The sequence below is a fragment of the Marmota monax genome, unplaced genomic scaffold, assembly GCF_021218885.2.
Source record: "Marmota monax isolate L192 unplaced genomic scaffold, Marmota_monax_Labrador192_F-V1.1 WCK01_AAM20220418_F8-fsc00007, whole genome shotgun sequence".
In the NCBI taxonomy this organism is placed as follows: domain Eukaryota; kingdom Metazoa; phylum Chordata; class Mammalia; order Rodentia; family Sciuridae; genus Marmota; species Marmota monax.
Genome location: NW_026692781.1, coordinates 9,565,854 through 9,592,517, shown reverse-complemented (window position 1 = coordinate 9,592,517; position 26,664 = coordinate 9,565,854). Strand labels below are relative to the sequence as shown.

The window sequence follows — 26,664 nt, the reverse complement described above, 5'->3', positions numbered from 1 at the left end:
TTACTAGTTGCATGAAAGGATATAGTGAATTGAATAGGGGGAGATCCATTTTAGTAATTTGGGAAAACCAAGTTAGTTATATATAAAATTGTAACATCCCTATTTGTAAAGTTATAGACTAAAGAGTGAGTTTAGATCCATTAACTTAACATTTTTAAATTAATGCTCCAAACCAGGAATTGGGCAAAAAAATAATTGCTCTGAAATAACAAGAGGTAGTTATAAATGTTGCTTGATAAGGAGCATCTTCATAAAGAGAATATTTAAACAATGTATGTATTATATTGTACTCATAAATGTCACATTTAATATGCAGGATTTATCCAGGTTGAGTGAAGAGGAAAAATTTGATAGATAGCTTTTAAATAATTTTGCTTCACTTTTAATATAAGCCCCATAGTTCAAAAAATCACTTTAGCTACTGTAAGCTAAACACTTTATTTAGATGAACCGATTTATTATTGTATTGGTTGCTGTTTCTTTACTAGATTATAACAAAGACATTGTTTTTTTATGTGGTAACAGAAATCATGACTTATTTTTTATTTGTTCAGTAGTAATATTTTAAAATAATTTTTCTCATTTAAAAAGTGGTAAGTAAACTTAAGTCTAGATAAATATAGAATTTTCTTTAAAAGTCATTGTGCCATGGAGTATATATTTCTACACTGATATAACAAAAAATTAATAATGATCTGGTTTTAGTATCCAAATGAAATTTATGTAAAGTTTCTTTGCCTTAGATTTTATTTTTAAATGCTCTCAAATTATGTGATTTAGTAATATATTGGTATTGTTCTTCATTGGGTAATGACTTTCTCTGTGATTATTTGAAATATAGTATGCTTGTCTATACTAACAGTAGATCCTTTTATAGTTGACAAACTGCTATGTCACTGTTAATGGTGGTTTTACATGTTGTGGAAATGAATTTCCTTATCATTTTACTTATTTGATCAAATTGAAAATCTTAACTATATTTTAAAACTTTCTGCCACAGCGTTTTACCAACGAGGATCATTTGGCTGTCCATAAACATAAACATGAGATGACACTGAAATTTGGTCCAGCACGTAATGACAGTGTCATTGTGGCTGGTTAGTATATGCTTTTTTAATAGCTTATATACATATTTCACCTGGAATGTGCACAATTTTTGTGTATTCTCTGTAAAAATTATAGTCTGGTGATACTCCAGTTACTTCATTTACAGTAAATGTTGGCAACATGCATTTTACCCATTACATTTTCATGTGTTCTTCTGACCATTCATTTCACTTTTTTTTGTCTAGTTTTCAAATATAAATTTCAATGTTAATTTTATGGAAGTTAATTGAAATTCTGGGAATATTCATACAATCTACAAAGTTTACAGTTAATTGATAATTGAACTAATATGGTATTTAGTCAGTGTTTCTTTTAGCTATCCTAACTCAGTTTAAAAGGCTATATGATAGAGAAAGAGCAATTAGGAGACTTGTCCATTAGGATTTTGTTAATTCTTTTTATTTGTATTAATAAAATATTCTTGATAAAGGAGCCTAAATTCAGTCAGTGCTGTTTTGGGTGTTGATCATACATTCTTAAACAAACAGGTGATTATTTTTCATTACAAATAAGAAGAAAGACCTCATTCATGCATTGGTTTATTGTTATTGCATGCTGTATTAGCTGCCTTTTTGGTATTTAAGTATATACACACACATTCATGTATATGTACCCACATATATTATGTATAATTTTAGTACATTTGCATATTTTCTGATTATGTATTATGATGAGAATAAGTTTTAGCCTGGTGCGGTGGCACATGCCTATAATCCCAGCGACTTGGGAAGCTAAGGCAGGAGGATTGCAAGTTTTAGGCCAGCCTCAGCAACTTAGGGCCACTGAGGGCCTAAACAACAAGTTTTAATATCAAACTTTACAAAAATGTTAGACCTTCTATATATCATAATGACAGATTTGCATTATATTCAATTAACTCGAGATTCTTTTTTTCTCTTGTGAAGCTTAGGCTATACTATTTGCAATTTTGGAATTATACCTGAATACTATTAGTATTTTTAAAATTATTACTGAGTATTGAGATCAAATTGTCATATACAATGCTTTGGGTAGATAATAAGACAATATTGGATGGCTTGTCCTGTACTTTCAGGATCTAAATTTTTGTAATGAAGAAATTGGAGGTAACAAAAAGTTGGTAAGTTTTTGTAAGGAAACTTTCAACTTATCTTCAGTCCTATAAGTAAAAGAGAAGAGCCTTTCTTTGGAATATTATAGATATTAAGAGCTAGAATTAAAAAAATAAAAAGAAAAAAGCAAGAAAAATAACCTGGAAAGTTTACTCCCTACATAAAGGTTTTTGTTTCCCTGAGAGCATTTTCTTTCTGTATAAGTTCTGAATTCATAAAATGTTTTGAAATTGGTTTCTAGAAATTATTTTCCTATCTGATCACATTTCATGGAGTGTAAAAATATAGCACAAACAACACTTGAACATTTTTTTACTGACATGTTGAGATGATTGTTTAACATTACTGTATAAATAAAATGCATGATGTGTGTGGTATATATTTGATCAGTAGCCATATACAAACAATCGTGCCTATCTTGACTTGTCTCAAGTCTGATGGTTCTAATAATCAATAAAAGTGACTTATACTTATGCATTTTTAAGACTTTCCATCCCTTTAATATAAATTAAGAAACTTTTAATAAGCTTAGATAGACAAATCTTTTGGCTGTAAACAAAAGAGTCCAAGTTATATTTGACTTATTAATACAATCATGAGGGACTTGAGCTGATGCATGCATGTATGCAAATCCCTTACTGTAATATGATTTTGGAAGTCTTTTGGGTGTTGGAGTAGGACATAGGTTAAAGATTAATTACAGGTAAAATTATGACATAGTAGAGTCCCTAAAGTAATTCTGATATTACTAATAGTGTCTGAGACAGGTTTAAATTATATCTAATGTGTGTGACAAGTAGGTCATTTTAGTGTTAAAATATATTTATATGTAATATTACTCTGGGTACACCTGGGTGATAAAGATAAAATAGTAATGCCCACTTTGGGAAAACAATAGTTAACAAGTACAAGAATTTTACTTTCACAAAAAATATTTTTGGCTTTTCTCTTAAACCAGGAGTTGACCTTGGTAGTCTAAACATTTACTTAGTTTAGACTAGATTCCTGGTATAACCTATAAAATCGATGCTCTAAAGTATATAAAATGTGAATGAAATTTAAATACACTACCAATTCTAATTAATATGAATAAAGAGCCTTGAAAATAATAAGATTAAATGGGTAAATTTTATAAATTTGCTATTTTTCATTCACCATGGGCCTTAACTGGTATTTATTCTATAAGCAATGCATAAACATGTTCATGTACCTAACATGAGTACTTACTGAAGTACAATGGAAATATTTCAATTTGTAAGAAAGTAATTGTTAGTTGTAAAAATTAAGCTAGAACTTTTTTTTGATACTTGACTCTAACATACTCCTCATACCAGTTTTATAAAATGCATTAAAATAGAAAATGAACTTCAGTTGACAGTAGTGAAGAGGGCTGTCTTTTGTTTTTAGGGCTCTCATTTTAACTTTCTTTTTCTTTCTTGTAGTATTTTGATCCACCTATTAAATATTAAAGATTATATTTTAATGTTTTTAAGACTAAATTATAAACAACTGGAGAAGGGTCAAGTTAAAGCAAATATAGATGCTCTTACTCTACTTTTTCCCAAATTGCATGTATTTAAACAATTATAATTTTAATGTAAATTTTAAAAATTCTAATCACTAGGATAATAGTTTATCTCTAGAGTAGAGTATGTTTTTGCCACTCCACTAAGAGAGGAGTGGACTATGGAATCAAAAGGATTTCTTTCATATTTTTATGGTTCATGAAGTTGGAGAAAATATTTTTAAGTTCAACAAAAACTTAACCAAATTTTGTTTGTTTTAAAGGAAGAGATTTCAAAGAGAGCATTAACAACTGATTGAACCAGTCCTGCTAATTTGTTAATTTACTAGCTATATTTTAGAAAGTCTTAACATGATATTTAAATTTGCATGATTACTTCTTGACATTTATTTCAGATCAGACCCCAACACCAACAAGATTCTTGAAAAACTGTGAAGAAGTGGGTTTGTTTAATGAGTTGGCAAGTCCATTTGAGAATGAATTCAAGAAGGCTTCAGAAGATGACATTAAAAAAGTATGTTGTTAACTGTGAACTTAAAGAATACTTCTGATTGGAAAAGTAATGATCGTATAAATTTCCTGCTTCTTAATTTAGACATACTGATGTAGTTTTTGAACTTATAACATTTTCTTTGTTGTTTGTATTAGATGCCTCTAGATTTGTCCCCTCTTGCAACACCCATCATAAGAAGCAAAATTGAGGAACCATCTGTTGTGGAAACAACTCACCAGGATAGTCCTTTACCTCATCCAGAGTCTACTACCAGTGATGAAAAGGTTAGGAATATATGTAGTAGAAATACAAGTTAAGTGGAAAAAATTGGTGCTCCCAGTAAAGTTTAATTATTTAATCTCTACAAAATGTCAATGTATTAAACTATATAAAATTCATTGTCACCTTATATTTGTGAATATTCAACATTTCAGGGGAAAAAGATTCTACCTTTACAGATAATTATCTTTATTACATTGAAAAATTATGGGATAGAGCAGCAATCATTTTACAGAAATGCATAATTTTAAAACGTGTAAATTTATAAATTTAACTGCATTTTTCTGAGTTTTGCCATTTTATTTTTAGCTAGTTTGATATAATAACAACTTAATTTAAAAGTTTTTACAACTAAAATTTATTTGAACAATGGTTATTTAAGTTTTTAAAAAGTAACTGGTTACTTCTCAGCAGTGGATCTTTGGTATTAGTAACTAAGATGGTGATGATACTATCTTGAATCCCCTGTTAACCTAAGGCCATCTGGGCCGTTATGTGTTGAGTGACATTGATCACTTTTTTCATTTATAAGCACATGAAATGAACATATATTTATTGGGTAGCAAGAGGCAGTGGTCATTTTTAGATACGTTATTCTAAAGCCATAACATTGATGGAAATATAAATAGGAAATATAGTCATATATCATTTAATGACAGAGATTCATTCTGAGAAGTGCATCAATTGGCAATTTCATCATTGTGCAGGCATTAGAGTGTACTTACATAAAACTAGATAGTATAGCATATTAACACACTTGGGCTATATGGTACAACCTATTGCCTCTAAGCTATAAATCTTTACAGTATGTTACTATACTGAATACTGTGTAGGCAGTTGTAACCCAATGGTAAGTATATGTGTGTCTAAACATAGAAAAGGTACAGTTGAAAATAAACTATAAAAGATAAAAAAAAAATAAAAAAAATGGGACAGTTGTTGCTGGGCGTGGTGGCACACGCCTGTAATCCTAGCAGCTCAGGAGGCTGAGGCAGGAGGATTGCAAGTTCAAAGCTAGCCTCAGCAAAAGCGAGGTGCTCAGCAACTCAGTGAGACCCTGTCTCTAAATAAAAATACAAAATAGGGCCAAGGATGTGGTTCAGTTGTTGAGTGTTCCTGAATTCAGTCCGTGGTACCAAAAAAAAAAAAAGAATAAGTTATACTCCATGTATATATAATATGTCAGAATATACTATACTGTCATGTATATCTAAAAAAAATAAAACCTATTTAAAAAATAAAAAATAAATCTTTTAAAAAAGAGGGGACAGTTGTGTAAAGCACTTATTGTGAATGGAGTTTATAGAACTGGAAATTGCTCTGTGTGAGTCAGTGAGTGGTGAGTGAATGAAGGCTTAGAATATTACTATACACTACTGTAGACTTTATAAACACTGTATACTTAGGTTATATTAAATTTATTTTTGAAATTCTTCCTGTAATAGTACTTTAACTTACTGGTTAACTTTTTTACTTTATAAACTTGTTATTTTTTCAACTTTTCAACTTTTTTGTAAGAACAGTTGAAAACAAACCCACTGCATTAGCTGTACCAAAATATTCTTTTTATATCCTTATTCTATAATATTTTTTCTATTTAAAAAATTGTTTTTCTTGTTAACTTTTTTTTTAAGATCTAATACACCAATACACACATTAGCTGAGGCCTTTGTAGGATCAGAATCATCAATGTCACTGTCTTCCACTTCCACATTTTGTCCTTCTGTAAGGTCTTTGGGACAGTAACTCACACATGGAGCCATGTTACCTATGATAGCAATGCCTCCTTCTGGAATCATTTTTGAAGGATCTGCCTTAAGCTCTTCCTGAGGATATGTCACTCTTTTCAGAAATATGTCCAGGGTGGTTTGCTCGGGTAGTTTTCATTATACCATGAATATTCTTCCCAATTAAAGAAATTAATGAAAACCTTTTTGGTGTTGGTGTCCTCGTTTTCAAAATTCTAAAGCAACTTGTTTAGATTTGCAAACACTTCTTTTAAACCCTTCCCTGTGAATTTTTTGGGGGGTTCTTTTTCTTGTAATTTCCTTTTATCTTTTTTTCAGCTATGTGTTTCCTGGGTAATACATTTTTTCAGTTCTATATTATGCAGCCTATTGTTGACATAATGTCATTATGCAGCATATTACTTCAGAAAAAGTAACTTTTTATCCTAGAATAAAAGTTTAGGGTTGTTTTTTGTTTTATTTAAATTTTCTTTTTTTGATGATAAAAGTACATTCTCACCATAAGAACTTAAAGAATAGCAAAGAAGGCAACTAAAATCACCTCTTAGCCCATAATTGGAATAATAATTACTAATATTTTGAGGCTTTTTTCCCTTTATTTATACATACATTTATACATACAAATATGTAAGTGTATAGTTGCATAGAAGGGTAGCTTGCTTTTTTTTTTTTTTTTTCTCTTGCCCAGTACTGCGGATTGAACCCAGGGCACTGCCACTGAGCTAAATCCCCAACCCTTTTTAATTTTTTATTTTGAGACCAGGCCTTGAACTTGTGGTCTCATTATCTCAGCCTCCCATGTAACTGGGATTACCAGCATGTGTTCCTGCACTTGGCCTTACATTGTACTTTATATATGTAGCACTAATGAACATTTTCCTTTGTCATTAGGGATTTCTCAAAATCACAATTTTTAATGGTTGTACTTTGTTTTATAATTATCTTGATTATTTAATTATCCTATTCTTTTAGGACATAAGGTGGCTTCCACGTTATCACATTATTAGACATGTTGTTAAATCCTTAAGATAAATCATTTTTCCTGCAGAGCATTCCAGTCCCTTCACTATTACATGGCTGCTTTATCATCTTTTAAGGGTATTTGCTCTTCCCGAATTCCTTAATGTTAGCTCCTCTTGGGTAAGGGCATAGTTATGTCAAGGTATAAAAAATTATTTCTGATTTATCAACTGAGGTCTCTTGAGATTTTCATATTCATCTCCACTTGATATTTCCTTTTTTATGTCTGATAGGCATCTTAATATATCTAAATCAGAGCCCTTAATTCTTTTTGCCAATTTTCCTCTGCAGTAAATTTTCTCCACTTATCTAGTTGCTCAAGCCAACAATTTAGGGATCATCCCTAATTCCTCCTTCTTTTTCACATTGAAACCAACAACCTTTCTTATTAGACATATTTCCAGAATATATCCTGAGTCTTACTTATCCTTTTCTTTCTGTGTTCATTGTCACCACTTTAAGCCAAGTCATTGTAGTATTTTTTATTATTAATATTTGTGTTCTTTTTTGTGTAGTGCTGGGAATCAAACCCAGAACCTCTAGAATGCACTGTACCACTGAGCTACTTCGCCAAACCTCTTTATTTCTCTCACAGGAGATGGGGTCTCACTGTGTTGCCCAGCTGGCCTCAAACACATGATCCTGCTGCCTCAACCTCCCAAGCTGCTGAACTACAAGTTCATGCTTCCACCACTACGCTTAGCTAACTTCTTACTGAACTTCCTGCATCCATCTCTAATCTATTTTCCATAGTATTTTGGGATTTGTAAAACAATACATTGGGGCTGGTTCTGGGGTGTAACTCAGTGGTAGAGCACTTGCCTAGCATGTGTGAGGCACTGGGTTCAATCCTCAGCATCACATATAAGTAAATGAATAAAATAAAAGTTCATCAACATGAAAAAACATTTAAAAAAATACTTTGGGGCTGTAAATATAGCTCAGTGGTAGAGCATTTGCTTCAGCATGCTGGATGCCCTGGGTTCAATACCCAGCACCAATAGATAGATAGATAGATAGATAGATAGATAGATAGATAGATAGATAAAGCAAGCAAGTAGCTCCACTGCTGAAAAATCCTTCAATACTTTGCCATTGTATTTATGATAATTGACACTCCTTAGCATAAGCCTTCTCTGATCTGAACTTGTCTACTCATTCATCCTCAACCTCTTGCCTCTGTTGTGTTCATCAAGTACTGTAAGCTTTTCCTGCCTTGTGATATTACTTCCTTCTTCCTAGCATGCTTTCCTCCTTACTCTTTCAGTATAGTTCAGATATCATTTTGCAAAACAGCTTACCTTCTCTTATTCTATCTAAAATATCCAACTCTACTTTGTAAACCCTTAGATCTTCCAGTATTTATTATGTTGCATTTATTATTCTGTGACACTTCACACTTGTTACAATCTAAATTGTTTTGTTTGTTTTAGTTTATTATTTCTCTTTCCAGTCTTTGAGAACATGTTACAGGTTCTCAAACTTCTTGAGTAAATGAAGCTCCTTCTTCTATGTACCTTAGTAAGAATTCCACAGTAAGTGACAGTGTATAGACCAATTTAAAGAACATATTGTACCCAGTTTTTATACCAATTAGTTAAGGAGTTGTGAGTAAGACCCTAATCTCTTTGTTTGCTAATCTGTGAAACTGGGGAAAAGAGTACCTTTAAGGCCCTGGCTGAGTCATAAATTATTTTTTCCTTTTAATACAGAAAGGTCTTACTCCAGTAATTATTTATTTATTTTACATTCAAGATAGCAATATTGGCCTTTTGATATTGAGAAATTATGGCTATTAGAGGGGTAGCTACCTATTAGCAAACATTTGTGTTGCTTTAAAATATTTTTGAGCATTTCTCTTAGTGAATTTTGGTTAATGATGACGTAATCTCCCCATACTGGTTTCCTGTCCATACAGTATAATGAGGGAGTATAATTAGGCAATTCCTTCTGGATTCTGTGTTCTGTGATTCCTGAAAATGGATTGTATTTGCATATTTTACTGAAATTCTCATTAAATCATAGCCAAATTGTCTAGCCTAATTTTTTATAGATTGATAGAAACACAGTTATTCTGGGAGAAAAAAAACAAGTTGTTAAAAATTAAATTATTGAGACTGCATAGTGCTTTACAGCTGCCTCTAAATTTTGCTTGTTTTGTGATGCTGGAATTTGAACCTAGGACCTCACGCATGCTAGACAAACACTGTACCACTGAACTACATCCCAATCCCCTAAAATGTACTTTCAATTAATTTTATTATAAATTAATTTGATTTTTGGGTGTTCAAATATTATCTTGTGGATGTTTTTAGAAATATGTTTCATTCTGTTTAATAGGGTACACAAATTGATTTGCATTATAATTGACACCCTTTCTTTATCTCATTATTAAATAGGAAGTACCATTGGCACAAACAGCACAACCCACATCAGCTATTGTTCGTCCAGCATCATTACAGGTTCCCAATGTGCTGCTCACAAGTTCTGACTCCAGTGTAATTATTCAGCAGGCAGTACCTTCACCAACCTCAAGTACTGTAATCACCCAGGCACCATCCTCCAACAGGCCAATTGTGTAAGTGATTTGGCCAGTCATTGACTGTATTATTAGATTTTTCTTAAGACATTTAATTATTCAGATTGTGACCTTAGTTTTGTGTGTGTGTGTGTGTGTGTGTGTGAGAGAGAGAGAGAGAGAGAGATCTGCATATTTTGATTTCAGAAAACTTGATTTCTTTTTTTTACTGTAAATACTATTTATAGATTAGAAAATAAATATCTAAATCTTAGTTAAAAACAAATCATCATAGGATGTGAATTTAAGATGATCTCTTATTTTCATGCTATTTCAAAAAAAAGAAAAACATAAAATTACTACATCATCAGATAACATTTCTTTCGGTTCTTACAAGTAGCTTCCAAGAGCTTTTTGATGAGAATTTTTCCTATTTTATGGAATAGAGATTGTCCCAAATGAATCTATAATCTTTTCCATTTTTTAACATTGTTGAATAGATTGTACATTTAAGATACAATTAAAACTAATTAAATTTTGCAGTTTGCTTTACAGTGATTAGAGAATTTATTTTTAAATAATTTTTAAGATTTTTAAATTAATAGGAATAAGAGTACTGTTGTTTTTTAAAGGGATGATTGTCATGGCTCTTTTTAAATTTCCCTTGTTTTGTTTTTCTTAGCCCTGTACCAGGCCCATTTCCTCTTCTGTTACATCTCCCTAATGGACAAACCATGCCTGTTGCTATTCCTGCATCAATTACAAGTTCTAATGTGCATGTTCCAGCTGCAGTCCCAGTAAGTTGTAAAGTTAGACTAATTCTTGTAGCAAACTGGTTTTTGTAAAGCAGTTAGAAAATATATTTGGAACTGCTTCATTAGCTGAAACTAAACTTAACAAAATACTTATTAGTGATGTAATATTTACTTGTTGATATTTGTAGTAATAAAATATACGATTGTAGGCAAATGTAATTGGATAGAAAAGAGTTTTTCCTTCCCATTCAAATCTTGATTTCCTGCTTTTTTTTTAATACTAAGAACTTCACCCCTTGTTCAGTTCATTTCAATTTGCCTAGATTAGTAGAATTCAGATATTTCTGATTTCTGCAGGTTTTTTTTTGTTTTGTTTTAACTGTGGATTGAACACAGGGCCTCATGCATACCAGGCAAGCATTCTACCAATGAAGCTATATCCTCAGCCCCAGAGTTCTAATTTTTTTTTTTTTTTTTTTTTTTAAATATGTATTTATTTAAGTTCTCGGCAGACACAACATCTTTGTATGTGGTGCTGAGGATCGAACCCGGGCCGCACGCATGCCAGGAGAGCGTGCTACCGCTTGAGCCACATCCCCAGCCCCCAGAGTTCTAATTTTAAAGATACTAATACTAGAACGCTATCAAATAATTCTATGGCATTTCTATTTACTTATAAAGACCTCATAAAGGTTCTGTGAGCCTTTATGGTCCAATTAGTTTTACAGAATTTCTTTGATGGCCCAAGCATGTTAAAATCTAAATGTGCTGAAGTAGTAGTCTCCCAGTTTGTAATGAAAAGATCCAAGAGATTATTTTTGAAGGGCATGTTCAATATATAAATTTTGGAAGACATGGACAAAATAGTCAAATAACTATATATGATATTTAATAGTTTAGTGAGAATTTAAAAACACATTGTGAAATGCTGCAACTTAGAAATAATGCTTTTTTCCTACTCACTTTCTGGGGGTGGGCAGTGGGTGGGGTACCAGGGACTGAACCCAAAGGTACATAACCACTGAACCACATCCACAATTCTTCCTTTTTATTTTTTGAGACAGGGTCTCGCTGAGTTGCTTAGGCCCTGGCTAAATTAGTGGGGCTGACTTTGAACTTGTAGTCCTTCTGTCTCAGCCTCCTGATCTGATGGGATTACAAACATGTGCCATTACACTCTGCCCTACTCTCATGTTTAATAAACAGTTTAATTCATAACTTTCCAAATGTGTCAACATTTCACATTTTAATCCTGAGAACCACTGCTTTAAATATCTAACAAAGTTTTCCAAGCACATCATTTTTATTTTCACCTAAATTATTTATGATATAATAGTTTTTGAATCTGTAGTTTCCTGGAAATCTTATCCAAAGCCTTAGATACTCATTTATATAATAAAAAAGTTTAGTTTTTAAATGATGACTTTTAGTAATGTTAACACTGTATTTCTTTTTAAAATTATTTTTAAAAGCCTACTTATAGTAACAGATACTTTGAATACAGTGTACCCCCAGAAATATTAAGAGATTAATATTATGTTTATACTTTTTTAAATGCTTAATACTTTAATTCTTCCAAGTGATCTAAGTATCCAAAATCAGTATTGACTGGGATAATTTTAAGATAATAAGACTTCTTCAAAACAAAACTTTTGTTCAAAATTTATTATTGGAAAGACTTTTTGTAAAATACTCAAATATAAGTTCTTCCTTTTTGCTGAGGATATTTTTGAGATGGAAAACATTTTTGCCTTGTATTTGAGATTATATGGTTATCCTATTAATTGTATCTGTGATGACAGCAACTTAAAAATGAAAGAAGAGTAGTACTAGTTAAAAAAAAAAATGTGGTAAAAATCTGTTCCAGATTATTTGAGAAGTTGTTAGAAGTAATCATCTTCTTTGTTATTATCCAATATATTGATACATCAAAGAAATCATATTTTAGAAAATTTTCATATACAAATATATATTTTAGAAAAGCAGAGTTCATTGTTGAAATTATTTTTTATGCCTATTGTCACTAGTTTTGACATTCTTTCAAATGCAAAATGAAAGTGACAGATTTGTGAGAAATTTTGCATTAATCACTTCCAATACTATGAGTTTTTAAAAGAAACATTAAAGAAGTCATGAAAATTGAAGATTAGGGAAGCACATGTCTCAGAGAAACTGACAACTTTTGAGGGATATATCTGGATGTAAAGCAGGATTTGGTGTAGACATATAATCAGCTAGAGATAAGTTTTATAATTTTGTGATTTTAATGTTTCAAATTGTAATAGCCATTATACAAATAAAAATACAAACCTCATTTTGAAAATATTCTATAGAAAATATTTTTCAATATCTTTTTTGCATAGCTTGTTCGACCAGTCACCATGGTGCCTAGTGTTCCAGGAATTCCAGGCCCTTCCTCCCCTCAACCAGTACAACAGTCAGAAGCAAAAATGGTGAGCAAAAATTTGTTTATTTTGTACATTTTTTTAAGCTTTGAATTAGTTTTTTCCATTAAAACCTGCTTCAAAGGTACAGTTTAGGTCCCATTTTAAAAAGTCATGAACTATATTACATTGTAGAAGAACCATAAATTTTGGCAAAGGAAAGCTTCTATTAGCGTAGTAATTGGTTAGTGGTACTTTAAAATAAATGGGTGAGTTGGGAATACAGTTCTAGTTCTTATCATTTGTAATTTGTCTGGTTTTGACTTTTTTAAACAAACTCTCCTCCTGGTGGAGACTAGGAGTGTTACAGCTGAGACTATGTGTAATCATCTGAAGGCAGGGCTGAATGAGTGGTTTTAAACAGTATAAAAAAAATTCTGAAATAGTATACAAGCTAGGAAACATTGTACATGATAAATAAAAGTATATCTTTTTCTATTGTGTTTCAGACATAAGAAATTAGTATTGTTTTTACTGGGGAATAAGATTAATCAAATTATGTAATGTGCATGTGCAAGTAAGGCATAATGAATTTCACTATTATGTCTAATTAGAAAGCACCAGAAAGAAAGAGAAATTAGTATTGCTTAAAGGGATAAGATCTATATTTTAATTTTAATCCTAACTTTCCTATCCACTACCCTAAATCAAGCCAGTTTAACTTTTCTGAGGTCCACTTTTCATTGTCTTTAAAATAGAATTAAGACTTGATTTCTGGCGTTACTCAACCCAAATTGCCATAAACTTTTTAACTTTCTTTTAAAAGACATGAGATTTTTTTTTATTTTATAATCAGTGTAATTCTTCATTCTACAGTCTGAGACAATGCAGGACTAATTCTTCTTAACATCAATTAATTAGTGTATTCTTAGAAAATCAATAAATAAGTAGTTATTAGATCCTTTTATTTGCTTCAGTTCTAGGCACTATATTAATGATACAATTGCGTAGACATAAAAAACATTACATGTTGCAAGACTTACAGGTTTTTACAACTATTCTCTATTAGTGCAAATAATCAATCTGATATTTGCACATGATAACCTTTGTTTAAAAGTTAACACATCATTTGAACGAACGACAGTTGGTTGAAAAAATGTAAACATTGACTGGTTATTGTTTGTGGTGAAAGAACAAAAACGTAGCGGGTAAAATTGTTCACATCATAGAATGTTGGGTCAGAGCCTTTGGAAATATTAAGATGAACTTGATACCAGAAGAAATTCACTGGGGATATTTTTTATACTTGCTGTTTAAAATACTATATTAATGAAAAATTCAATTTAAGATTCCATGCCGTGAGAACTCTTCCATGGAAGTCAAAAAGATCCTGTTGTTGTAGACTGCACCAAAAAATAGGCTTACACATTCAGTGGACTTTTTTTCCTACAGATTTATTCAAAAGGAAAACATCCAATTTAAAGAAGTTCTTTTGGCTACAAGTGTAGGCAATAGTTCTAGCATCTATTAAACCTAAGACTAACTAAATAACTTTTTCTCTTAGGTAATTAGGAAACTAAATTAAAAGAGTAAAAGTGTTTTGAACATTTATGTGTGAAAAAAATAACCAAAGCGATAACTTTTATCATTTTATATATAAAAAACAATCATCACTTAAAAATCCCAAAACTAGGCTGGGAGCAGTGGTGCACGCCTGAAATCCCAGCAGTTTGGGAGGTTAAGACAGGAGGATCACAAGGTCAAAGCCAGTCTCAGCAATTTAGAAAATCACTAAGCAACTCTGTGAGACTCTGTCTCTAAATAAAATATAAAAAAGGGCTGGGAATGTGGCTCAGTGGTTAAGTAACCCTGAGTTCAATCCCTGACCCCGCCCCCCACACAAAAAAAAAAACCCACAAAATAATCCAATTTAATTTCTTATTAGAATTTTGGTAATGTAAAATAGCCATATTTTCATGATTGCCTATTTTAATTGGGATAATAAATAAGATTTCCCTATTTTGTATTAAATAAAAAATATGGAAATTATTCTACTTTCTTTTTAAATTTTTTCTTATGAAAAATTTCAAAATATAAAAAGAAAATAGGATAATATAACAAACTTCCATGTATTCATCACCCAACTTAGTAACGTGACACTATCATTCTTATATCTGTACTTCCCATTTAACTGTTTTTATTTCTGTCTCAATTCAAAATTTACATACACTGATTGAGTCAATTATACTTTTATAGTTTTAATAATTAAAGGCGTTCACAGAACCCACACCACATTATGATATAGAACATTGACATCTACCTAGAAAGTTTTTTGTTTCCCTTCCCTGTTAGTTCTCCTTCCAGCTGTTCTGCTGCTATAGTGACTGTAGTCCTAAAATTTCATATAAATGAAATTAATATGTACTCTCTTATATCCAGCTCAGTGAATGTCTCTGAGATTTGTTCATGTTGTTGAGTGTATCACAGTTTGCTTCTTTTTATTGCAGAATAGTATTCCATTGTGTGAATAAACCACAATTTTTTTGTCCATTCTCCTATTAATGGCCACTTGGTTTCCAAGTGGTTAGCTGTTTTGAGTAAAGCTACTATTCGCATTCCTTTTGTTTTTATTTTAATTTAGTTTCATTTTGTTTGGATCAAACCCAGGGCTTCAGCGTGCTAGTCAAGCCCTCTTCTCTACCCTGACCTACACCCCAAGCTCCCACTACTATGCACATTCTCCTACAGTTCTTTGTGAACATAATTTTTATTTTCTTGGAAAATACCTAATAGATAGAAATGCTGAGTCAGGGTAAATGTATAAGAAATTGTTTCTTTTACCAAGAGTTTATATTGCCTCCAGAAGTATATGGGAATTTCCTTTGTCTCCACAGTCTTGCTGACCTTTAGATTTCTGTTTTTAATTATAGACATTCTAGGAGTGTATAGCAGTTTCTGGTTGTTTGCATTTCCTTTTTGACCAAACTTTGTGAAGTCTTTTGCCCATTTTTTAATGGCTTTTCTTTTACTGTAGGAATTCTTTATATATATATTGGATTCAAGATTTTTGTTAGTTCTGTATGTGGGTGTGTAACATGTACATATATGTGTGTGTGTGTGTGTGTGTGTATACGTATGCATGCACACACACACATAGATATATATTTATATTAGGAGGGGGGGTTGCAATTAGAATTATATCTTAGTGAATTTTTGGTTTTTTGTTTTGTTTTTTGGATGCCATTGATAGTGACTTTTGTGCCCCAAACTGATTATTCGGGGACTACTTTTTAAAAACATGTTCACATTTATCAAAGTTACAAGTTTGAAAACTTAAGTTTCTTAAGTTTTCAAAGCAATTTACAAATACAAGTGTGTAATAATTGCTTCTAAAGGGTTTTAAATATAATGCATCTGAAATATGTTAAGCCACATTTGTAAATTTATCTTTGTTATTACCTCAGTTAACAAACTTTCCTAAGTGTTTGATAACTCTTAAACTTGAAGATTTGATGAGGCTTGGTTTTCTTAGATATACCTATAGCATTTAGAAGCTTAGTTAAGATTATCTTACTACTGAAAACTAAAATTTACAGGTCTAAATCAATCTCCAAATTAAACATTTTTAATTAAAATACAAAGATAATCTGTTACTCAGTGTAGCAAATTATTTTAGCACTTTTAGAACTGAATTGATTTCCAAGTTTAAAGTTAAAATGTCAGTGTCATGAATTTATTAGTAAGCTTCAGGAGATAAATTAAAAACAATTCTGTCGACCCATCTGAAGACTGTTGAAGTTAGGTTCATATCAGTTCACAGAGGTTTCTTGATGACCGAATTATTGATCACAGGACTAGATGTTTTCCTGCAACAAAGATAGAACTCCACATTCATTTTCTCCAAGTGGATGGTTCTGTTATGCCAGATTTGTGGGACCCCAATAAATCTCCAGGAGCCAAATCTGATGCAAGCACACAAGAGTCTTTTTTGCAAGCTCGAGGCTCGACTCACAACCGTTCTCGAAGCAGCGGTCCCAGGGAGTGAGTCCCGGTCCTTTGTTCAGTGAGATTTTATAGGTTTGGGGGGGATACTCTATGCGTCACAACATCACACAGCAAATCATTCCATGCCGAGGGAAAGTCAAACAACAACTCTTAACATTGATTAGCACATTCACTGGCGGGAACAAGTCGGGTAGGGGTGATTGGTCAGTACAAGAGGGGGATTCGATTGAACTGATTGGTTTAGGCCAAGAGGGGTGTACGTGCTAAACTACATGGTTTCCCAACATGTTATCAACCACCATAAACTACTTGGGGGTCATTTGGCATTTCAGGTATTTTCCCTGTCTCATGCTGATTGGAGATTGCTAGGGGGGTTGCTATGAGTCCTCACCTAGCCTAACTGAGTCAGGAACACCTGGTGTCACAGACCTCTCCTGTTATTTACAGACAAACAACTCAGCAGGGTGGGTATGTACTTAGGAGTGCTCTGTGGGTTTTTCCAAGGACAAGGGTTATGTCCCCTTCCTTAGGACAGGCCTTGAGGTAGAAGCTGCTGTTATTTATTTATTTTTTAAAAATGGAGTCACATTAGTTTCTCAGTTCTTAGCTCACAACCCCTGAATTCATTTAACATGTTAAATAATTCTGGCTGCAGCCACCAGTAAAACCTATTTCTTTTACTATTTCAGTTGAATTTTGCTTTGTTGGTGTAGTGGTGGTAGTTTTCAACTCTTTGAAAACATGTAAACATCTTTTTAAAATTTTTCTTTTGTGGTACTAGGGATCAAACTCATGTGCATTCTACCACTAAGCTACATCTACAACTCTTGATTTTCTATTTTGAGACAGGATCTCACTAAGTTGCTGAAACTGGCCTTGAACTGGCAATCCTACTACTTCAGCCTTCTGGTAGCTAGGATTACAAGTGGTACACTACCACACCTGGCTAAAAAAAATCATTCTTTTGGGGTTCTACATCTCTCTCAAGAACTGTTTGATCTTTGGTCACAATATGTTAATGGCATGCTACATAGTTTAGTGTAGTAGTGATTCTGCTCATATGACCTATGGTTAAGAAAATAAGAGAAATGGCAAAATTGAAACAGTTAAGAATAAGAATGCAGCACACCACTTAACTTTGTATCCTAAGAAAAACTTAACTTTGTATCCTAAGAAAGCCAAGGATGCTTTTGTAATAACTTGATTTTCAGATGCCCAATGCTTAAGGAAAATTTATGTATGTGTCAGGTTTTGTCGACTACAAATAGGAAAATAAGGTCTTTCTTTTCTGTTGAAGTCTTCAAAGTAAACTTCAAAAGAAAAAAAAAAATTAACAACTTATTAGTCTTTGGAAAAGTAATGTGGTAAAGAAGTGGGCTAAGCGGTCCACAAATACAAGATTATCTAGTACTTTTTAACACTATTGAAAAATTCCCAGGATCTGCTATTTTTACAAAATTATAGCAGATATTATCAAATTTAGATTTAGGAGGTTTTTGGTTTTGGTTTTGTCATTAAACACATAAACAGATATTTGCTGTCTGTTACTCTTAAAATAAGGAAACTTTCTTATGTAATATTTGAAGTAAAATACTGACTCTAGAAATAAGATGTTGATCATCTGGGAGTTTTGTTTAGGAATATTTAGTGAAGTATTTAAGTAGTAGCCTTCAGAATCATTCCTTTAAGACTTGTGACAAACAGAGAAATATCTTTGTACACAGTGGGTAGCCAGTAGGGTTTCTGCGGGGGATTTCTACCAAGAGCTGACATAGGGCATCTTGGCAAATGTTCAGAAACCTACATTAACTTAGATGGGCCCTGCATGGAACCTCATGTTCAGCAGAATTCTTCTGACCTGCCTCTGCATGCCAAGCTAATCAGCAAACACCTAATGAGCCCACACCAAAGAAACAGACCGTCTCCAAACCTACTTCATTTTCATATGTTCTCTAGGGGTGGGGAGACAAGACTTCATGAGGACTGATGATGCTGCAAAGACCACAATAATGATAATTAACTTGCTGAATTTAGAAGATTATGCTGTTAATTAGTTGAAAAATAAAGATAAGTAATAGAGCAGCAGATGGTAGGATAACACCCAGGAGAAGGAGGGTTATTACTCTGATGAGTTTTTGTGGCACATATGAAATATGTATCTGACTTTTTCATAAATTGTTTCTAGAGAATGTTATCTTTTTTTCTCTGAACTATGATAGTTTTTTTTTTTTCTATCAGGTTCTGACAGATTTGATACAGTTGATTTCAAGAGTACAACATAAGCAGAGAACATAGAACTTGAATAACAAATTATTTTTATCAGATCACCTATAAAAATGAATGTATCAGATTGTTCATCACAATGAATGAAGGTATAAATATGCAGATGCACCATTCACCGTTTAATTAATTGGCACAGTCTATATCTCAAAGAAAAAAGCTCTTATTATAGGTGTTGAACTTGACATTGCTAAACATTAACTCAACTTCAAAACACTAATCTACTTCTTAGAAACATAATAATAAAAGACAGGTTTTTTTCAAACAGTATATGTCTTTCCCTTAAAATTATGCCTAGGATTTATTGTACATATTAGAGATTATAGATCACTTAAATCTTATTTAATTTCTTTGAGTGCTCATTCTTTATTTTCTGAACACTCAATCTTTATTTGCCTTTTTTTTTTTTGGTACCAGGGCTTGAACTCAGGGGCACTCGGCCGCCACGTGCCCAGTCCTATTTTGTATTTTATTTAGAGACAGGGTCTAACTGAGTTGCTTAGCACCTCATCATTGCTGAGGCTGGCTTTGAACTCGGGATCCTCCTATCTCGGCCTCCTGAGCTGCTGGGATTACAGGCATGTTCCACCATGCCTAGCTTTTATTTGCTTATTAAATTTCTCTGGTAAGAGAAACTTTGATCTTAGTAATGGACTGAGCATATATCTAATACTTAATTGATAACAAATATACTTAGATTACTTTTTTTTTCCATTTGTAAAATTATTTAGTACACTGCCAACATTTTAAAAATGGGACACATCACATCCTTTACTGAAAGATTTGGATGCCCTGGTCCAGCATTCCAATGTGGCCATATGGGACCTGTGCTCTTCCATGGTTCACAGAGCATCTGTGTATGAGACCAGGAGCAGTTGTCACTGGGTTAGATGGGAGGATATTATCTCCAACCTCCATAAGCCCTCAAACTTCCAAATTCTCCAGAGATAATAATGGTTTCTCTGTCATTCCAACTGGGGTTACAAGGTCTGGAAGAACGAATGACATTCCACCTTTATTGGAGGACAGCACTGTGAGTTTTAAATAATGATGCCTTGCCCTGCCCCAGGGCCAGCGGGCTCAAACATCTCCAGCTGCAGGGCATATTCAGTGACCTGTTTGGCCAGTTCTGGGGAGGGGATGGTGGTGTCTTCTGGCTTCTGCTGGCTGGCAAAACTCTAGTAGTTGTTGGGGCCCAGGACCAACCCTCACTTTCAGCTTAGACCATCATCTTCTTGGGTGTCTTGAAAAAGAGGTTCTGGGTGGCCTCAGTGATAAGGATTTTCTCAGCCTTCTCAATAAATCCTACCATCTTGTCACTGATAGTGTCCAGCAGAATGTTGTTGAAGATGTGTAGCATTCAGCAGGGATGATGCCTTTGACCAGGAATACCTTGTTGTAGCTGCCCTCTACCAGATACAGCTCAAGGGACACAGGGTGCTTGATGTAGACATTGGTCTAAATACCCTTGGAAGGTAGGTGCTAGAATACTTAATATTAGGGCAAAGCTCTATTTTGGCAAAGTGTTTGTTAATAATGTGTTAAGTGAACTGGGGGTGGAGGTGGTCAACAGATAGAATTTCAGGTTTTACCTCTGCTACTAACTTTATGATTTTGAGCAGTAACTTCAATCTTTGAGAAGTTTTTTTATATGGAAGATGATGATTATATTTTGATTTCCATTATCTCAGCTAGCTCCAAAATTCTATTGTAAAATAAATGTCCACTGTATTTATATTTGCTTTCATTAATTCTTTTAAAACCAAGATATTTGACCTTTTTAAAAATACTCCTAACATATATAAAGGTAAATTATAGGTATCCTTATATGAATTATAAAAATTTATATGAATATTTAGTGCCTGCTTTCTTCACTTAACTCATTCTAAGTTTTTAGCACACATATATATACATACACATATATATGTATGCATATATATATATAATGTCCACATATATATATAGTTTTTTAAAAAATCAATTAGCAGTTGAACAGTGTTAATTAACCCTTAAAATCTCTTTCTTATATTTTATACCCACTGGCACACTTTCCAAGTCAGACCCATTGTAATCAATGTAACAGCATGGAGCAAACATTAGTGCTTCCTCACTGGATGAGTGCTGTATACCCTAGGGCAGTCAAGGGAGGATAATGAATGAATACTGATGCTGCTTTTAAGTGCTCTGTAAGGTTGTAACTTGCCCTACTAAAGATTATTCAAGAGAGTGATGTTTATGTACTTCAGACTCCCCTATGTGCAGTTACTGTATTTCATTAATTCTAAGAGTTAAGCTCTTCACTATAAAACTTTAAATGTTCTTCAATTCCATAATGTTTTCTACCTAAGGACTTAAAAATGTTTTACCAACACATAATTTACCAAGCCTCACAGCTCTATTTTGTAGTGTATTTTTGCACATATTATATCCAGAAACAAAAGCTCCAATTTAGCACTATAAATTGGGTACTATTTGTTATATTTTGATCTCTAACATTCTGTTTATTGAAGGTATAAATATGCAGACCAACCATCTCCTCAGACTCTCCTTCTTTGTTCTGTTTATGTGATCTATACTCTTTTCTAACTTTTATCTTTCTTTCACTTCTTTTCAATCAGTTTCCTAAATATTCCTGTTTTTTTCCAGCCAGCTACCAGTTAGGTCACTCATCTGTTTCCATTTTTTTATGTGTCTACTTCAACATTATTCTCAGTCACTAGTGTCCTTATTTCCTTTGTCCTAACGACAAATTGTTTCTGATTTCTTAAAAAAAAAAAAGAAGGCATTTGGGCTGCGATTGTGGCTCAGCGGTAGAGCGCTCACCTAGCACAGGCGAGACCCGGGTTCAATTCTCAGCACCACATAAAAATAAAGGCATTGTGTTGTGTTCATCAACAAAAAATATATTCATATTATCATTCTCTCTCTCTCTCTTTCTCTCCCCCCTCCCTCCCTCCCCCCCTCTCTCTCTCGCTCTCGCGCTCTCTCTCTCTCTCTCTCTTTAAAAAAATGTTAGGGTATAGAGGAAAGAAGGAATTAGGAATTTTGTCTGTATTCTTAAATATAATATATTGCAGTATATGGTATGGGTTTGTTTGTTTTGGTACTAGAGATTGAACCCAGGGTCTCATGCATGCTAGGCAAATGGTCTGTCACAGAACTACATTGCCAGCCTTTTAAAAAATTTTATTTTGAGACAAGATCTTGCTGAATTGCCTAGAATGGCCTCGAACCTAGAATCCTTCTACCTTAACCCTCTGCATCACTGGGATTACAGCCACCACACCTGGCTCAATAACTATTCTTGAAGAAATAAAGAAGCTAACATTTTAGAAATCCTTTTATGAATCAGATAATTATGGATATTATATTTAATTTTTGTTTAACTCCTCCAAGGGAGTTATTCCCAGTTTCACAGATAAGAAAATTAAGACTCAAAAGATTAATTTATTCAAAATTACGGATAGTTTGAATTAAAGTTCTATATGTACATGATCTTCTCATCTGAAAAGACATTATAATACATTGTGTATACAATTAGTGAAGATAGTAGGACTTTACAGATATTGTGATTTTTATAGTTCGTAGAGAAAGTCTGTCAGAAAAGGAGAAAACATGTCTGATCCTGGGTGACATGGCTTAGCAGTTGTATAAGGCTTGTCTTTCTCAATCCTTTATGGTTGTCTTTTGAAAGCCATGCAGTCTCAAGATTATCTTTCTTGTTCTTTCCCTGTGTTTTCTGACAGTACCAAGTATAATATATGTAACATAGTGCTATAGAAAAATTGCACACTTTGAATCTGAAGAGATTTTGTATTCAAAACCAGGATTTGAACTAGTTTAATAGCTTGAGAGAATGATCACCGGATTCCTAATCTATAAAACAGGGATACTATTCATTTAAGAACGTATTAAAAACTATTGATAACTCAGATGAATCTCAAGTGCATTATGCCAAAGGAAAAAAGCCAGATTCAAAAGACTAGACACTATATGTTTCTGTTAAAATGATATTCTGGATAAGATAAAATTCTTGGGGTCAAAAAACAGATTAGTGGTTTCCAGGGGCCAGAGATGCAAGGAAAATATGACAGGATAGGGCATTTTGTGGGTAGAATTATTCAGTATCCTAGTTGTGGAGAAAGTAACACACGTGTATGTGCTTGTTGACACTCAAAGAACTGTATACACTAAAATGAGTAAATTTACTGTCTGTAAAACTTATACCTCAATAAGACTTTTCTGTAAACTACTGACTTTATTTTAAAAATCAAATCCAGAATCTACAAGCATTCAGTAGAGAGAAAATGTCCACTAATGCTTATCTAGGCATAATTATTGCCTGTGGTGAAATTCTACTGATCTTTTCATATATGCTTCAGTTGTTAAGGGATTTGGATCACATATAATAAACAATAAAAAGATATGCATAGATGAAAAATTTTGTAGTTGATAAAATTTTCTAAAATTTTTCTTGGAATAAGTGAAAACAGTTGTAGAAACATTTGAGGGCCTTTTTCAAAAGGTCTTAATTTTTTTTAAAGAGAGAGAGAGAGAGAGAAAGAATGAATTTTTTAATATTTATATTTTAGTTTTCGGCAGACACAACATCTTTGTTTGTATGTGGTGCTGAGGATCGAACCCGGGCCGCGCGCATGTCAGGCGAGTGCGCTACCGCTTGAGCCACATCCCCAGCCCTCAAAAGGTCTTTTCTTCACATGCATTCTTTACTATGTGCTGTGGAAAGGAAGAAAGGAAAAATTGTTAAGAATTTTTTTTTTTTTTTTTTTTTTTAATAGTTAACATCCAAACTGGGCTCAGTGGCACACAGCTGTAATCCCAGCGGCTCTGGAGGCTGAGACAGGAGGATGGAAATTTCAGAGCCAGCCCGGCAATGTCGAGGCACTAAGCAACTCAGTGAAACTTACTTGGGGCTCAAGAACTACATCTCAGTTAAGAGCAGTGTTAGCAATAGTAGTCCCAGGTTTTTCCAGGTTCTTGATGTTCCTTTCATTGCTGAGATACTATGATTATCTTACACTAATTGTTACGTACTTACAAATCATAAAACTACCTTAAAAAACACATCTGCCCAGTTTCACAGAAGAAATCAAGATAATCTCTGCTCTTACTATCTAATTGGCATATGACATGACATATTTCTGATGATAGATAAATTTTATTCAAATTGTATCTTTATGAGGAGGTGTAGCCATAAAATGTAGGGCTTTAATCTAATACTAGACCTATTACATTCTATAAGTCAATTAGGTCCAGTTCATTTTACTGGCAAAAAATAAAATATAGTGGAAGAAAAGGATCTACAGGAAGTAAAGCCAACTGTAAGTTCTAGAAGGAAGTTCAGTCTGGCAGGCAGCATAGTGGCCTAAAAAAATACAGCATCTCTTCATTGTCCAAATACCAAACCTATAAACAGAGATTATTAAAGGGGACCAAATCTGGGTAAGAATAGATTTAGGTTTTAGTATCTTAAGCAGAACCTGGGGGTGGGGAGGAGGTATAAGAATGAGGGAGAAAAGAATGGATAAAAGTGTATATCACAGTTAACTTGTAATGTGTTTTTTAATTGATCAAAGCTAGTTATTTTCAGCTAACTTTTATTTTTTAACTTTTCAGAATTAGACAAAAAGAGAAGCTTTCCAAATGTACAATTGTTTGTCATATTGATATTTATAATACTCAATGAAATATAATAATTGAAACTAATTTCAAAGCCAGATATGTTCCTTAACAAATATTTTCAATTAGCTAATGGGTATGTTATAAACTACATTTGGGGATAAAGCAGGAAACTTCTTTTTTAAATGGTGTTTACATTTCAGAGATTAAAAGCTGCTTTGACCCAACAACATCCTCCAGTTACCAATGGTGATACTGTCAAAGGTCATGGTAGTGGATTGGTTAGGACTCAGTCAGAAGAATCTCGCCCACAATCATTACAACAACCAGCTACATCCACAACAGAAACTCCGGTATGTGTGTTTTTTTTAATCATTCACTACTCTTGTTACCAATAAAAAAACAAATGTAGTGTAACTTACATTGACTCTTTTATATATTTTGAAAAAAATAAATATTTTTTTGTCATGTTGTCATTCCAGAACTATATCAAAAATCTTAAGAAAAGGTAGGTCAGTATGTATGTGTTAATACAAAATTAAATAGATAAAAATAATAGATACATTGTTACTGTTCAAGACATTCTATAAATAACTCTGTGGGCATTTATATATATTGACCTGACACAACACAGAAGACTTGTGTTTTTGTTTTTTGGCACTAGGGACTGAATCAGAGGCATTCTACTTCTGAGACACATCCCTAACCCTTTTCATTTTTTATTTTAAGTTGCCCAGGTTGGCCTTAAACACGCAGTCCTCCTGCCTCAGCCTTCCAAATAGCTGAGATTTCAGGTGTGCACCACTGTGCCCAGTTTTTAAATAAATAGTTTTTAATTCTAGAACAGTGAAACCTAATACAACTTTGGGAAACTTATTTCATTCCTTCTTTCTTGGTGGAGGAATTTTAGGGTTGTGATTCCCTCTTTGGAAAATTTGTCCTATAACTAGAAAAACATCAGAACCTTATGTTGAGGGGAATGAAGAGTTTCTTTTAATTATTGTCACAAAACTATAGACAGACTTGTCTTAAAAACAAACAATAATTATCAATATATTTTCCTTTCTTCGATATAAATAGGTTTGATATTAAACTGTACTCTTGAATATTATTACATAGTCGATATGTTCTGTAAACATTATAGACATTAACAACTTATTTGATATTGTTGAGGAATGCCTTATTCTTTAGAAACGTTTCAGATAGCAAAACTAAGATCTCTAAAGAGTATTTCTACTGGGCACAGTGGTATATGCCTGTAGTCCCAGCTACTTGGGAGGCTAAGTCAGGAGAATTGCAAGTTCAAGCCCAGCAATTTAGTGAGACCCTGTCTCAAAATAAAAAATAAGAAGGACGGTGTCTGTAACCCACTGATAATGCACCCCTGCACTCAATCCCCAGTACAACAAAAACAACAAAAGAATCTTTCTGAATCTCTTTTCAAAATTGTCATTGATTTTCCTTTTCCCTAGAATATCATTGTCCCTAATTACACTGCCTAGCATATTATAGTATTGCAATGGTCTCTAGCCACTGAAGTGTATAGGGCTGTTAACTAATGTTCCACATGTCCAAAGAAGCAGGCATTTTTTTCTTTAGCAATTCTTGTTTCCACATGTTGTTTTTGCTCACTCATTATAAAGCACTAGTTCTTTTTATTTATTCATGTAAGTATTCTTACTATACTTCTAGGTAATGGGAGGTCTTTTAAATATATAAATATTCATACCCATATATGTGTAAGTCATATGACACAAATCAAATGATTCTTGAATTAAAATTTGTAAAACATCACCAAAAGAATAAATATGGCGGTTTA

At 32.9% G+C, this 26,664-nt stretch overlaps 1 protein-coding gene across 7 annotated transcripts in view; it reads left to right on the top strand.

Moving 5' to 3' along the window:
- Positions 1-26,664, top strand: part of Atf2 (activating transcription factor 2) — a 101,971-nt gene that overhangs the window by 58,103 nt on the left and 17,204 nt on the right. For 6 of the 7 annotated variants that reach the window (XM_058580213.1, XM_058580214.1, XM_046447329.2 and 3 more), the window contains 7 exons: positions 1,001-1,097; positions 4,119-4,237; positions 4,372-4,500; positions 9,663-9,841; positions 10,464-10,578; positions 12,900-12,989; positions 25,049-25,198. In XM_058580213.1, the coding sequence (XP_058436196.1) occupies positions 1,001-1,097; positions 4,119-4,237; positions 4,372-4,500; positions 9,663-9,841; positions 10,464-10,578; positions 12,900-12,989; positions 25,049-25,198 (879 nt within the window). The remainder of the gene's footprint in view (positions 1-1,000; positions 1,098-4,118; positions 4,238-4,371; positions 4,501-9,662; positions 9,842-10,463; positions 10,579-12,899; positions 12,990-25,048; positions 25,199-26,664) is intronic. The other variant, XM_058580217.1, reaches the window with a different exon arrangement.